The sequence below is a fragment of the Ilyonectria robusta genome (genome assembly GCF_021365365.1).
Source record: "Ilyonectria robusta strain PMI_751 chromosome Unknown BGZ61scaffold_20, whole genome shotgun sequence".
Lineage (NCBI taxonomy): Eukaryota > Fungi > Ascomycota > Sordariomycetes > Hypocreales > Nectriaceae > Ilyonectria > Ilyonectria robusta.
The window spans coordinates 173,702-186,243 of record NW_025764454.1 but is presented as its reverse complement, the minus strand read 5'-3'; the positions used below and the strand labels follow the sequence as shown (position 1 = coordinate 186,243).

Sequence of the window (12,542 nt, the reverse complement as noted above, 5' to 3'; positions counted from 1 at the left end):
AACAGGAGCGATTGGTGGAGTCAGACCAATCAGCGCGCTTGCGTATGGCCGATATCGCCACTAGCACGAACGCTTGGATTGGCTGGAAGCTGTCCATTGCGTTGCGTGTGTGTCGCTCTGGCCGAGGGAACCACCAAGCGAAGGGACATTGACGGGATTAACGGGCATTCAGCATCCGCGAGTCATCCTGGGCAGGAGCAATTGAATCCCGTCGGTATCCCGGAGCCGACTCCCCGTTCTCGGGTGCACACCGTTTCTGCGCCCTGGAGCTTTCCGTCTCTTTGCAGCGGGACGCTGAGACACATGCGACACGGGATGTGGCGGGCGGGCGGGGAAACCTACGGTACCTCCGAGCTAGGCTTATTTGTCTGAGGTGAGCGGCTCCATTCCGGTGGAACAGCCAAAGCGATTCGCAGGCGGCATCGGCATTCTCTACGGAGCAATTCCCATAATACATACCAGGCTTTTTCCACTGGGTAAATGCAATGTAGCTGTATTACCAGGGATGCGATTGGCCATAACCACTATCATGCTCCATGCTCCGTACTCTCCATACACGTGCAGTCAGTCATGTTCCAAGTTACTTGTCTAATTATGACTGCCCGATTTGTCCCACTTGAAATGAAATGATGGAGAAATCTGCGTCGCTAATCTTATCAGCAGCAACACGATACAGTACAATAGTCCACATCTTAAATCTAACTCCGTCCTTTGCCCCCAATCATGTGAGGATAAACCACTGCGTTCCGGCTTCGGCATCACTTCTAGCTCCGTGCAAGCTCATCATCTTCACATGTTGATGCTGATCACTAGAAACATTTGACATATGACGTTCATTCAGTTTCGTATCTCATCCCTATCCAACCCCTATTCATCCTCCCATCCTCCCGGCATCGGGCCTGGCATCAGTCTCTCTTCATTCGCCAACACCCACCAAAACTCCCCAGCATATTCCTCGACACAAGGGTCATATTCAAATATCCAATCTTCTGGGCGAGGCCCATACTCTGCCCACACAATGTACGGGCCCATAGATGCCGGATAGAGACTTCCATCGGGAAACTCCAAGTCCGTTTCCATGGCACCCACAGCCAGAAACTCGTCTTCCAATTCTCCATACGCCTCCAGATCAACGCCCGCCTCCATTAAGTCTTCGAGCCACATCCGTACCGCAGTTCGAAAACAACGCCCAGTAATGTGCATATTATAGTCTTCATCGCGCCAAATCCATCCACACATTCCCCACATACATAAAATGTATGAACTCATCCCACCCGCCATCACCTGCACAGTTTCCCCCCCAGAAGCTCCAGTGAGCAACCACCTCGCCAGAGCCCTCATATTGTCGCTCCATTCTGGACCAGCACCAGCCATTGTCATATGAATCGCTCTAGAGAAATATTGATATCCGAACGAACAACTCATTGCGACTGAGGGCTGCTGTGCCCGAAATTGTGCTGGTGACACAAGATCTTGGCTAGTCAATATGTCCAGAAGTAGTCCCGGGTCAATATGCTCCCAGCTAAATATCTTGAAACCGGATATTGGCGCAATTTGGTCAAAATTTGGGAGGCTTCCAAATTGTTCTCGACAAGTAGAGCCTCGAGGACGCGTTTCCACCTTCAGCGAAGAAAAGCGACTGTACCTCGTCCTCAAACCCGCCATTCTCCGCGAGAAACCGGTTAAAATCCAGCACATCCGTAAGACTGATGTTGACATCGCCTCGGATGTATTGATGGAAAACAATCGAATTTTCTGCTCTTTGCTCAAATTTAAGGCCGTTGTGGACTAACCACATGCATAGGTCAATTTGGGGGGTGAACAATGCATACTAGAGATGCCGTCAATACATGAACATGTCGAACATACTGAAAGGTAGGAAGAGCTTACATCAAGCAAGGTATCTCCATCCGGATCACGGTCGTACAAAGAGCCTTCTTTCTTCGCAATGGCTGCCAGTAGTCCGTCAGTATCTCCAACTATTGCATAGTCAAATACGATGCTATCAAATGGACGAGTACACCATGGCGTGAGCTGAATCTTCCATCCATCATAGGATCTGTAGGCCTGGAAATCCCATGCTTTCTGGGCTAGCCACCATGGAAGTTGAAGTCTCGCTTGATAAACTGGTAGATGGTCAGCAGGTTCATCAAGACCAAATTGGCAAGTGGGTGGCTGACCTTGTGACGTGACTGACCCCGAATCCCCATCACAGGCTTCAGCTACTTCGTAAGCAAGTCTCGGTAGGAAACCCGGGTTCTGGTGAGGGAGTCTCCTGGTTTTGCGCGACGGGAATCTGGTTTGAGAGGCCCGACTCCTAACCTGCTGCCTTGCACAGGATTCCCCTTCTTGAACTGGACGGTGAGCCCCTTCAACATCTGCTTCGTCTTCGACAACCTGCACCCGGGATTCATTCGCCTCACGCGACTGAGCCTGTATCGCCTGGAACTCGGATACAATCATCGATGGCTGAGCTCTCGTCAAAGCACTGTAACTTCTTAGTAAGGTTCCATACACTCAGGTAGACTGCTTTGAGATCCTCATACTCACAACAAGTATGTCTGCTGTGACATAGCAAGCAGCTGCAGCGCAGACCCGAGACGCTCGTGATATTCTTGAACCACGGCTTTCTTAAGCGTCACCTTAAATTTGGCTGTCGTTCTCCTTCCTTTCTTTGCCCCGGTAACTTGTGACTGCATATCCTCAACCAACTCCTCCAGATCCGAAACAACCTTGCGGCAATTCTCCAAGCTGCGTCTCGCTGTACGGTCATTCCGTACCATATTCCGCGTCTGCTGGAATTCATATTCCATGTCCTCGAGCACCGGTGTTAGCATGTCGAGGTGCTGCATCTGCCTCTTGATGCTCTCGGGGACATATTGGACCTCGTCCCATAGCTGCTTGAGCTTGATCGCGCTGGAGCCCAACTTGCCAGCCGTCTCAATGACGGTGATGACGCTAGACACGATTCCGAGAACCTCGGCCATTTCGAGGGCGCGCGCAATGGGGGGAAAGAAATTCAAGGTTCTTGTTTGATGCGTTTGATGATGTCGATGCCAGATTCACGGGTAAGGCTCGCAAAGTGTTGTCAGCAGTCACGAGAGAGGAAAACGCCCAATGAGGCTGAGGGCTGCATTATGCATGCACCATCACTGTGCCTCACGTTCAGCCCCATCAGGCTGTGAGCTGTCGTTACCAATTATCGATTGCATACGTACCAAATAATGTACGCCTATGTTCTGTCGGTACATTCAGTTGTGAGTTAGTTTAAGGTTTTACTCAATATTATCAGATAGATCAAAGACATACAGTAATTGCGAACAATAGAGCACATTTAGCACTACACTCCGTACCAGAAGTTACCGTAACACATAGAGTAAGGGTCCGCACATCTACAAGTTCAGTCACGTCGGGAGGAAAAGGAAACAAGTGGCGAATATAGACCTGGCATGGCAGAATGCAAGGCGTACATCCCCAACTTATCAATACACACCACTCTGCAGCCAAATATCTCCTCAAGACCTTCACATATCACATCACACTTTGAACAAACGTTTAATCTCCAAGTTCTTTCATTAATACCTTCCTACTACAAGCACTTATATAAACGCGCCAACACACCCTCACCCTTCCTTCCCTTCCCTCCTCTCATCTCATTTGCCAACTGGCACACAGGGGTATCTGCCAGGTCCAGGTATTTATCCCGCTCTTTTCCCCCACGACGCAGCAAAACAAAACAGGTGAGCCCAATTGGAAATCCCGCCCCGCCTCCATGACTTTCTTTCAACACCGTGGTATCTCAAAACATGTGTAAAAATAAAAAATAAAAAATGCGGGCAACCGATACACACACACAAACAAGATCGGGAAAATGCAAGAGACAAGTCCAAGAAAAGATGTGTAGACGTCGTCGCGGAACTCGACGCAGAAAAAAACAGATGGACAAAGAAAAAGTAGAGTGGTCTCGTCAATGGAGAGAAGAGGATGGGTATCCCGTCATCAGGTGTTTTCCTCCTCCTCCCCGAGGTAGGTAGGTAAAGGTATTAGTACAGCGTGTAACCCGCCCCGATAGAAGCCAGTATAAAAAATGTCATGATAAGAAACGCTTTTCTTCCGGTGTTGCCTTAGAGTCTAATGTCCGTGTCGTCGAGGTAAAAGGTCGTTGGTGAACCAAGATGCTGCATCTGAGCCTGGTGGTGGTGCATGTACCCCTGAGGGTTCGAGGTGAAGCCGTGAGCCGGGTGGCCCATCCGCATCGGCAGGTCGTAACCCACAGGCACGGAGGTGGGGATCATCTCGGCGGCGTACATGGCGGGCACCGGGGGCACGGCCTCGGTGTCGGAGGCCGGGCTTCCGTAGATGCTAGTGTTCTTCTTCTTCGGTCGGAGGTTCTCAAGACTGAGACGCTTCCCCCAGGATCCGGGTCGCTTAGAGGGAATCGGAGTTGCGGGTCGGACGGAAGAGGTGTTCGGGGTCATGTAGACGTTGGTCATAATTTCGTCTTGCTGGTGGTACTGCGGTATAGGGCTCATGTTGCCCCATTGTTGTTGGGGAAGTTCCTGTCCGGGGAGGATGTAGGTCATGGTGGCGTCGGCAAAGGTGTTCATCTGGTCGGGCGCGAACTTGGGCGCACCCACGGGCCATACCGTCTCGTCGGGGATGGGGAAGGGAGTACCAGGGTGAGGTCCGGATGTCAGATCGTCCTGGATCATGGGCTCAGGGAGGCCATCCACGGGAGTACTAGGGCGAGTCTCCTGCTTGATCCGTCGGGCAGGGAGGTTGTTGGGTTGAGGGGTTTGCGGTTGCTGTTGCTTGTGAATGCTGGGTGCGGGAGTGCTCGCGCTGATGCTTGAAGAGTCCGACTTTGGCTGCTGCGACCCTTCAGAGTGACCCACGGTGTCCATCAAGCACTCGGATCGGACGGGCAAGGGGAACTGGAGGTCGATCTCGCTAGGAGGCGGTGTGTTGGCGTTGGTGAAGGGCGAAGTACCGAGGATGAAGGCGAGGCGGACGAGGGTTGAGATATCATCGCCGAGGTGTCTGGCCTCGAGCATGCGCTTGAGGTCACCAGACGATCGCGGCCTCCAACTCAATTGCGTCCTCCTCTCCTTGGGCCAGATGCACGTCTTCCAGATGGACTTGACCTTGGATTGGCGCATCAGGTTGTGCAACTGCACCTTGTACTCCCAGTTGTTAACGTCAAAGCCATCCTCAAAGTGCTTGGCAATGTGCTCAAAGTACTTGTCACGGCTAGCCATTGCCTGTTCGTTGTTCTGGGCCTCGAAGACACGGTCCTTGCAGTTGGCGAAGCCACAAGCAAAGACAACCTGGGGGCAAAGATCCGTCTTGGCCGAGCTGTTGGGCAACGCATCCATGCGGTGCGTCTCCTTGGCGTGGGTGCTGTAGGCTCGCTCAGTAGCAAAAGAGAGGTGGCAGCCCTTGGTCTTGCAGATCCAGATCGTATCGACGCCGTGGAAGTTGTACAGATGCTTCTTGAAATCACTCTTGCGGCCAAAGCCCACGGGGTTGTTGTCCAGGTAGCACATGGGGCATTGGTACTTCTTGGAAGTCGGTGTGACATGTCGGGGAGATGGGTTAGAAGTGACATCGCATGAGGGAAGCGGTGATTGCATGAGCGCGGGTGAGTCGAGCCAAGTACGGTCGGGGATCTTTCCAACATCACCCTCATGGATCGAAGGGACGTCGGCGTTGGCGTCTTGCCAGGTGGACTGAGTGCGTATCGACGCGGCATCAGAGCGGCCATGAGAAGCCTCGGAACTGCTCCAGGTGAGAGAGGGTGCACTGGTGTTGCTGAGAAGAGTGGTGGCCGAGAAGGTAGAGGCACGGGCTGTCGTGTGTGAGTTGATGTGTCTCTACGCCCGGTCAATGAAGGGAAACTTACATGGCGTACCGACACCGCTCAGGGCGCAGACGAGACTGGAGACGCCATAGCGACGGACGAGTCCCAGCAGGACTTGCTGGTCATCGTCGGACAAAGGCCTCACGGCCTGGTCGTCTTGAACAGGGAAGGGAAACATGACGCTGGTGTGCTCACCGCTCGTGTCGCTTGACAGGGCGATGATGCGCGCTCAGCGCTGGGAGGGAATGCGGCAGCGGAGTCGACGACGGCAGTCGAGGCGAAGCCGTGTAGAAGCCGTGTACGGTGTCACAAGTCGAGTGCTGTGGCGGTTGACGATAAGACTCGCATGGACGTTCCTGAACGGAGCAAGAAAGCAGCTGGACGCTGGTTCACAGTCAAAGTCGATTCAGTGTCGTGGCGGAATGCAGCGTTGAAGTCGTCGGGTTGGTGAATGAGCGTTGTCGCGATGAGTTGACGGAGGGCCGGGACGGTTGCCTGGAAAAGCTGGCCGGGAAGGGTTCGAAATGGTCAGGGGCCTCAGGTGGTGTGGGTATTAAGGAGAGGAGATCGCCAGCCCGCGACAATTAGGAGAGCGAGGTGAGAGGTTGAGTCGAAAGGCGTTGCCTGGGTCGAAGATCGGGAGTGCTGGAGGTTGTGGTGTAGTGTAGACGCAGGAAGCGAGGCGGGAGTACGGGAGGGCGGGAGGAGACAGAAACAGAGCAGGGCAGAGACAAGAGAGGGGCGAGGGGCGCAGTCGAGCAGCAAAAGACGAAGCAGAAGCCTTCTAGAAGGCTTCGAAGAATGCTGGTCTCCCCGTGAGACATTATAACGGGCTTGCCGGAGCACATCGCACTCAGTCGGCCCACGTTGGCCCTCGACCCCCTGACTAGCTCGCCGTCTAGTCGCCCTCGTCGCTCAAGGGGCCCCGGTCCAAGGCCAACGCCGTTTCAGGAACGTCATTTGCAGAAGCCTTTTGCCCTTTTCCTCTCTCACACACACTCCCAAGGGCCAGAGCCCAGGGCGCTGGTGAAACCCGCCCTTCCTGCTCGCAAAGAGGAAGGTCCCCAACTCCCCCCCAGGTCCCGCGGTGCCATGGGAGGGCGAGTGAGGCCGAGGGGGTGGCCCTCGCATGCATCCCCAGATGGCGTGCCCAAAGGGGCCGTGGCGGCCACCACGACACCACGACGCATCTGGATGAAGGTTTTGGCTTGGGGGCTCAGGTTACACGCAGCCCGCAAGGAATCCCCTTGGACGTGTGGGCGCCGGTGTGTGATGGGCACCCAGCGCTGTGAGCCTACGCATCCAACGCATCCCTCGATAGGTCGTACCGTAAGGTAGTTAGTTCAGTAGCACAGGAGCACGTAGCACCGAAGCACCGTAGTACCGAAGCACCGTAGCACTGCACACTCGTCCACCGGGCAGTTCGCTCCTCAGTAGCGTGCTTGGTCCCTCGCCGGGCCTGTCCAGGCGTGGTGGCGGATGGGGACGGACAAGCCCTGACTATTGACTCCCTGGGGCCTGGCCGCCTGGGCAAGCCATCATGACCGATTGATTGAGTGAGTGGCCAAGCCTCCGGCCCCTGGCCCCTGTCTCGAGCGTGATGAGCGCCCGCAAATTGAATTGGCCCAGCCTGCGTAGCCTGCGTCGCCTGCATAGCCTGCGTCGCCCGCGCCCACGGCGTCCCATCCGCTGCGTCCCCTGCAGCGCCAGCATGCGAGGCCGCGACAGTGTGAGCGATTGCTGACCCAGCCCGTGTGCTGCCGCGTGCTGCCGCGTGCTGCCGTGTGCTGCCGTGGAACTCGTGGTGCAGAGCCTTCTGCCGTCCTTCTAGAAGACAGCAGCCATGGCTGAGAACTAGCACATTGTTTGTCCTCGGGATCATGGAGAATGGGATCCGTGGCGAACCGTGCTGATGCGCCGAGAGTGTCTTGTCGCCCCCGTCGCGCGCGGGTGCGGACCGTTCAGTGAGGATTGCTCCCCCGAAGATGGCATTCCGATGGATGGCTCTTGCGGGAAGCCACCACAGCTAATTGATGACGGCGCTCCAGTGCCAACAGGAGCGCCTCCATTCTCGAGATGCAGACCGGCTGGCGACGGTCGAACTGTAGAAACACATCAATGCCGGATCTAGTGCTGTTTCCTCCAGGCCAACGCTCCTCCTTGTGCTGTTGCTTCTGAACCTCCCACCGCCCTCGCATGCTGTCCAATCCAGTGCATCCGTCGACTCGGTTCTGCCGAGCACCGGTCCTCCCACCGGACCCCCAAGTGTAGATTGCGCTGACCAAATCGAAACGGGCCAAAACCAAAAGGCGCACGACTACGGAGTACGGAGTCCTAGGGATGTACTGTGGTACAGCGTGTGTACGAGCGTCCCCACCAAGTTCACCCACTGTGCCACCACTCTCACCTCCCCGTTCTCCACGACTCGGCCAGCCAGTCACCGAGTCGTTCAGTCACCCGCGGGGCCACTGCAGTGCAGCATCATCCAGTGATCCACTGGCCCCCATGGCCGAAACGAGAGCGAGAATAAAGAATGGATGGACCACTGCCCGCGATGGAGCAGATGGAGCAGGAGGATGCAGAACCAGCCTGGGCACACACATAACTTACGTATGTACGTATTACAGTAGTACTGCGTACAGTAACTAGCAAGCACACGACCCGCAACACGCAGCACCACCAGGGCACATGCACCCAAAAACTACGACACACGGGGGCTAGCTTCTGCGCAGGTCAGGCTGGACGCGGGCCACCAGACAACCCTGTTTCAGCGGGAAATGACGCTGGGCCAATCTCTGGTCGCTGCTGCAGCGCCGTGCGAATAGAACCGACGAGGGCCCCAAGCAGAAGAGGGTCGAGAGAGGGTCGAAAAGGGCTGGTTGAATGGTCCATTGGGGCCTGGCAAACTGGGCGGGGGGCGTTGCCGAGACCTTGGGTGCGGAGCTGAGCGGCCGCGGTGATTGGCTCAGCGCGGCCGTCATACCACGAATGCAAATGCCTTCCTAAATGGAGTTGGCCCTTGGCTGGACGGGAACCTAACTCTGTAGTCGTCGGCGACTCCAGTGGTGTTTTTTTCACTCATCAGGCGTCCTCGTGTGGTTTCGGCCGGCCCTCTTTTTTGCGCAAAGTGGCACGCTGCGGGCTGTGGGTGTGCGGGTACGCGAATGGATTTGTTGCGTCAAAGTGGTTCCCCTGGCGTGGCGCCGAGCTGCGTGAGTGTGTATTTTTGTACGTACAAACTACCTAACCTGCCTTACGCCAGCCAGGACGAATCGATACGGGCGATGGTAGCGTTGGACTCATGTTGGTCCCGTCTCAGCTGGAGTTGGCCGGGTGGAGTCGTTGCTGGGTGCTTGATTGATTGACAATGGATCTTCTGGCGACTAGTCCCGCCGCCCACAGCCAAGCCCGTCATCATTTATTTCCAGTTGCTGCACCGCGTGCGCCGTATCCGTACCCCGTAACGAAGGCGGGCGAGAGCCGTTGGCATTGGCGTTGACGTTGGCGTCAGTGTTGGTGGATGTTGGTGTTACTTACAGGCCACAAGGCCACAGGTTAGTGTGTTAGTCTGCTCCTGGCCCTGGTCTTAGTGCGGCCATCGGGCACCCGTGACCCTGAGCAAAGAGAAAAAAAGATTTGACGGGCTGCATCACAAATTTGCTAATCGAGACAAGTCCAGAACTCGGCGTGGAAGAAGCAAAGTTTCGCCGCCTGCTGCTGTGTCTCAGGCTCTGTCTGGTCTCTCAGGCAGGGGACACGGAGCCCACCAAAGTGGACAGCTTCTATTTTTTGTTCGACAGCGGCTTCGGCGCAAAAAGAAAGGAATGGAGCAGCAGCAGCAACAGCAGCCCCATCCGCAACAAAGCAAAAACCAAAAGGGGACAAATTTTTTTTTCTTTTACAGATCTCCGATTACCCTTACCTGAACGACCAGGGGAAGCGAATGATCCCAGTACGCGACGTGGAATTGCATCTCGTTTCCTTCATTTGGATCCTCTTTTTTCAGGTCTTTTACGTCGGTTGCTTCGCTTCTTTCTTCCACTTCGGACTGCTCTTTGTCATGCTAACCCGGTGACGGTGGAACTGCTAACTACTTGCTGCGTGGCTGCGGCTGCGGCTGCTGGCCATCCTTTCGGATCCGATGGGGGGGGCTGCTGGTTATTATTACTATTATTGCTTTTTTGCTTTTTGTTCTGGAATTTTTCTTCAGCTGCTTGCGAAGGCGGGGTGGATCTGGCTGTTACAGATTGACGGAAACGTTCTTGTGCGTTGGGTGGCGTGCTGATGCTGATGATGATGCTGATGTCGAATGATAATGCTGGCATGTACTTGGTCAAAAGCGACAGATCTCGCCCGCACATCTCTGCTTGCGGCGTCTGACACGTATCAGGCCAAATCGAGCCGATCCTTGATGAACCGGGCATGCATAGCTGCATTCCATCCATGGCTCTCTCTCGTTCATCACACCCTTCCATTGCTCGCTGGACCACAACCCGCATGGCAATGATAGCTAAACCAAAACTCCCTCCCAGCGCAACACGAACAGACGCGCTTTGATTTGCCTCAGCCGGGCGACGAGGGATCTCCCCCTTGCTCGTTCTACGTCCTCTGTGCCCCCTTGCCCTTGCTGACTACCTACTCTGTCAGTCATGTCATTGCGCCTTACCAAGTCCAACCTTGCCTCCCGTTCCTCTCGCTCGGCGCTTTGCTCTTCCTCTGCTACGGCCGGGACCCCGGTCCTGCTTCTTCCCTTTCTTCCCCACCTTTTTTCCCGCCCGGGTCCTGTGGTTCCGATTTGCTGGCGAGCCCTTGACTTGCCCGGTGGAAGGATGTCCTTCCCTGGCTTGTCCCTGTTCGCGTCGTGTCCTGTCTGTCTGTCGCTCAGACAAAAACCCTCTTCCGAGTTCTGAGTTCTGAGTTCTTCGCTGCCAGGGCTCGCACCGACCCGTCTTACGCACTCTAGCAGAGTCATGGTGCGCGTAGTCATCAGTAAGACCGAACTTGGCCGTCCACTCACACGCTCGCAGCCACGTCCCCGCGAGTCTACTGCAAACATGACATCTGCCTCCGTCGATGCCTCCGTCTTGGTCGCACCCTCACGTCGCACAGTCGCAGAGTCGCACAGGTGCATCACGTAGGATTCGTCTGTGAAATATGTCCCGCAGATCCCATTTACCGGACGGGCGCCTTGCTTGTCACACCCACGGCCACATGGCACCTCCGTTCCACACCAGCCCTCTCCTCTCTCTCCCAACTCAACTCAACTCGCTGACTCACTCACCTTGAAATCGAAAGAAACTCGAGCCAACTCAAACGCATTCACACACGCAACACCCACATCCCATACTTCAAACTCCCTAACGCCTAAAACGCCGATCCCCCAGGTCCATGCCCAAGCCCCCGGACCGCATGGCCCAACCCATCCCGGCCCAACCCAACCGCAACCGCCAGAACCACAAACCAAAAACAGCAATGCCTCACACTTGGTCGGGCTTCGACGCCCGTTCCACGTGCAACTCCGTCCTCCGTGTCCTCCGCTGCCCCCGAACGTCAGCTTAGAGTTCGCTGGATCGTCGCGTCGTTGATATCATCTCGGCCTCTTTTTCGTTTTTGCTTTCGCTCTTTGAGGCCTGTGTCCCTGTCTCCTCCGTCTTCTCCCTGTATGCACCCCAACTAGCCCGTTTCCATTGTTGCTTCGGTTTTTTCACTTTTCACTTTTCGCTTTTTTACTTCCTGTTTGCCTCGTAGTCTGCCTACCACGTACGGATATCCGGAGTAGTATCTATTTGTATGCCCTTGCTTGATTGATTGCTTGCCGTCGTTCCATAATACGGGGCGTTCCTCATAATACCCCCAGATATAGTCAACCCGCCCCTCTTCTTGTCTCTTATCCCCCCCTGGTTCGCCTCGAGCACCCTTGTCCCCAAAAGACACACAGACACACACGCACGCACTCGTTCAGCTCAATGTTTGTGCCGGCGTCGACGAGAGAGAACGAGGTACTTCGTAGTTACAGTCAGGAAAGTATTTAGCATTCAACGCTCAGAGTCGCCCCTCCGACTCCAACCGTGTCACACTGTCGCAGTGTCGCCATGTCGCAGTTGGTTCAGGGGTCCTTTGATCAAGCGCTCCACGTGGATGACAAGCAGGTTCCCCTTGGAGCTCGTGTCATCCCCCTGCCTCATCGCCATCCTCCATGCGGATCCTGTTCAATCCTGCCTGCTTACGCCGCACCCATCCTACCGGTGACCATGGAGACACATGTACTACTCCGTATTGTTGTACAACCGAAGACAGGCATCGAGACATCAGCACAGACGACAACTGGCATTCTCACAGCCATAAACAGGCATTGCACATAGCACATAATTAGCAAGCTAACCATAGCAAACACGGCCCCCTCAACCGAAATCAGGCCTGGCGTAACATCCGCCTCATCCTCCCTCCAACTACTTACTGCCCGTCCTCCGACTCCCCCAGTCCCCCAGTCCCCCCTCGCAAAAACCCTCGGCTTCTTCCCAATCTAGCGACCTAGCGTCTACTATAAATCCTTCTTATCGCCAATCCAACCCTGACTAGGGAGGGGGCCACGTGAAGAGCGCCTCTCTTTCTCGCCGACCACCCTCCGCCCACCCACAATCGCGACACGCTCCGGATAATGCTGCCCCCGCCTCGAGGGGAT

The 12,542-nt window shown here is 55.3% G+C and overlaps 4 protein-coding genes across 4 annotated transcripts; 1 reads left to right on the top strand and 3 right to left on the bottom strand.

The window, feature by feature from the left end:
• Positions 1-867: 867 nt before the first annotated feature.
• Positions 868-3,382, bottom strand: BGZ61DRAFT_520818 (uncharacterized protein; the record flags this gene model as incomplete). The annotated part of the gene is made up of 7 exons (XM_046252464.1): positions 3,310-3,382; positions 2,551-3,252; positions 2,181-2,488; positions 1,891-2,126; positions 1,646-1,831; positions 1,251-1,530; positions 868-1,151 (listed from the first exon to the last, which is right to left on the bottom strand). The coding sequence occupies exons 2-7, from the start codon at positions 2,985-2,987 to the stop codon at positions 868-870; spliced, it is 1,731 nt and encodes a 576-aa protein (XP_046099895.1). The 5' UTR covers positions 2,988-3,252; positions 3,310-3,382.
• Positions 3,383-4,124: 742 nt separating this feature from the next.
• BGZ61DRAFT_496937 (uncharacterized protein) lies at positions 4,125-6,038 on the bottom strand (the record flags this gene model as incomplete). The annotated part of the gene is made up of 2 exons (XM_046251074.1): positions 4,125-5,848; positions 5,903-6,038. The coding sequence occupies 2 exons, from the start codon at positions 6,036-6,038 to the stop codon at positions 4,125-4,127; spliced, it is 1,860 nt and encodes a 619-aa protein (XP_046099894.1).
• A 3,880-nt stretch (positions 6,039-9,918) lies between these two features.
• BGZ61DRAFT_481906 (uncharacterized protein) lies at positions 9,919-10,991 on the bottom strand (the record flags this gene model as incomplete). The annotated part of the gene is made up of 3 exons (XM_046249349.1): positions 9,919-10,491; positions 10,537-10,809; positions 10,878-10,991. 3 exons carry the CDS (start codon positions 10,989-10,991, stop codon positions 9,919-9,921), a joined length of 960 nt encoding a protein of 319 aa, XP_046099893.1.
• On the top strand, positions 10,976-11,880 carry BGZ61DRAFT_458041 (uncharacterized protein). The gene has a single exon (XM_046246707.1). The coding sequence runs from the start codon at positions 11,249-11,251 to the stop codon at positions 11,417-11,419; it is 171 nt and encodes a 56-aa protein (XP_046099892.1). The 5' UTR covers positions 10,976-11,248; the 3' UTR covers positions 11,420-11,880.
• The last annotated feature ends 662 nt before the right edge of the window (positions 11,881-12,542 follow it).

Bases quoted from the DNA above. Each gene is read 5' to 3' on its own strand.
- BGZ61DRAFT_458041 (XM_046246707.1), top strand. From the start codon at position 11,249: ATGCCCAAGCCCCCGGACCGCATGGCCCAACCCATCCCGGCCCAACCC.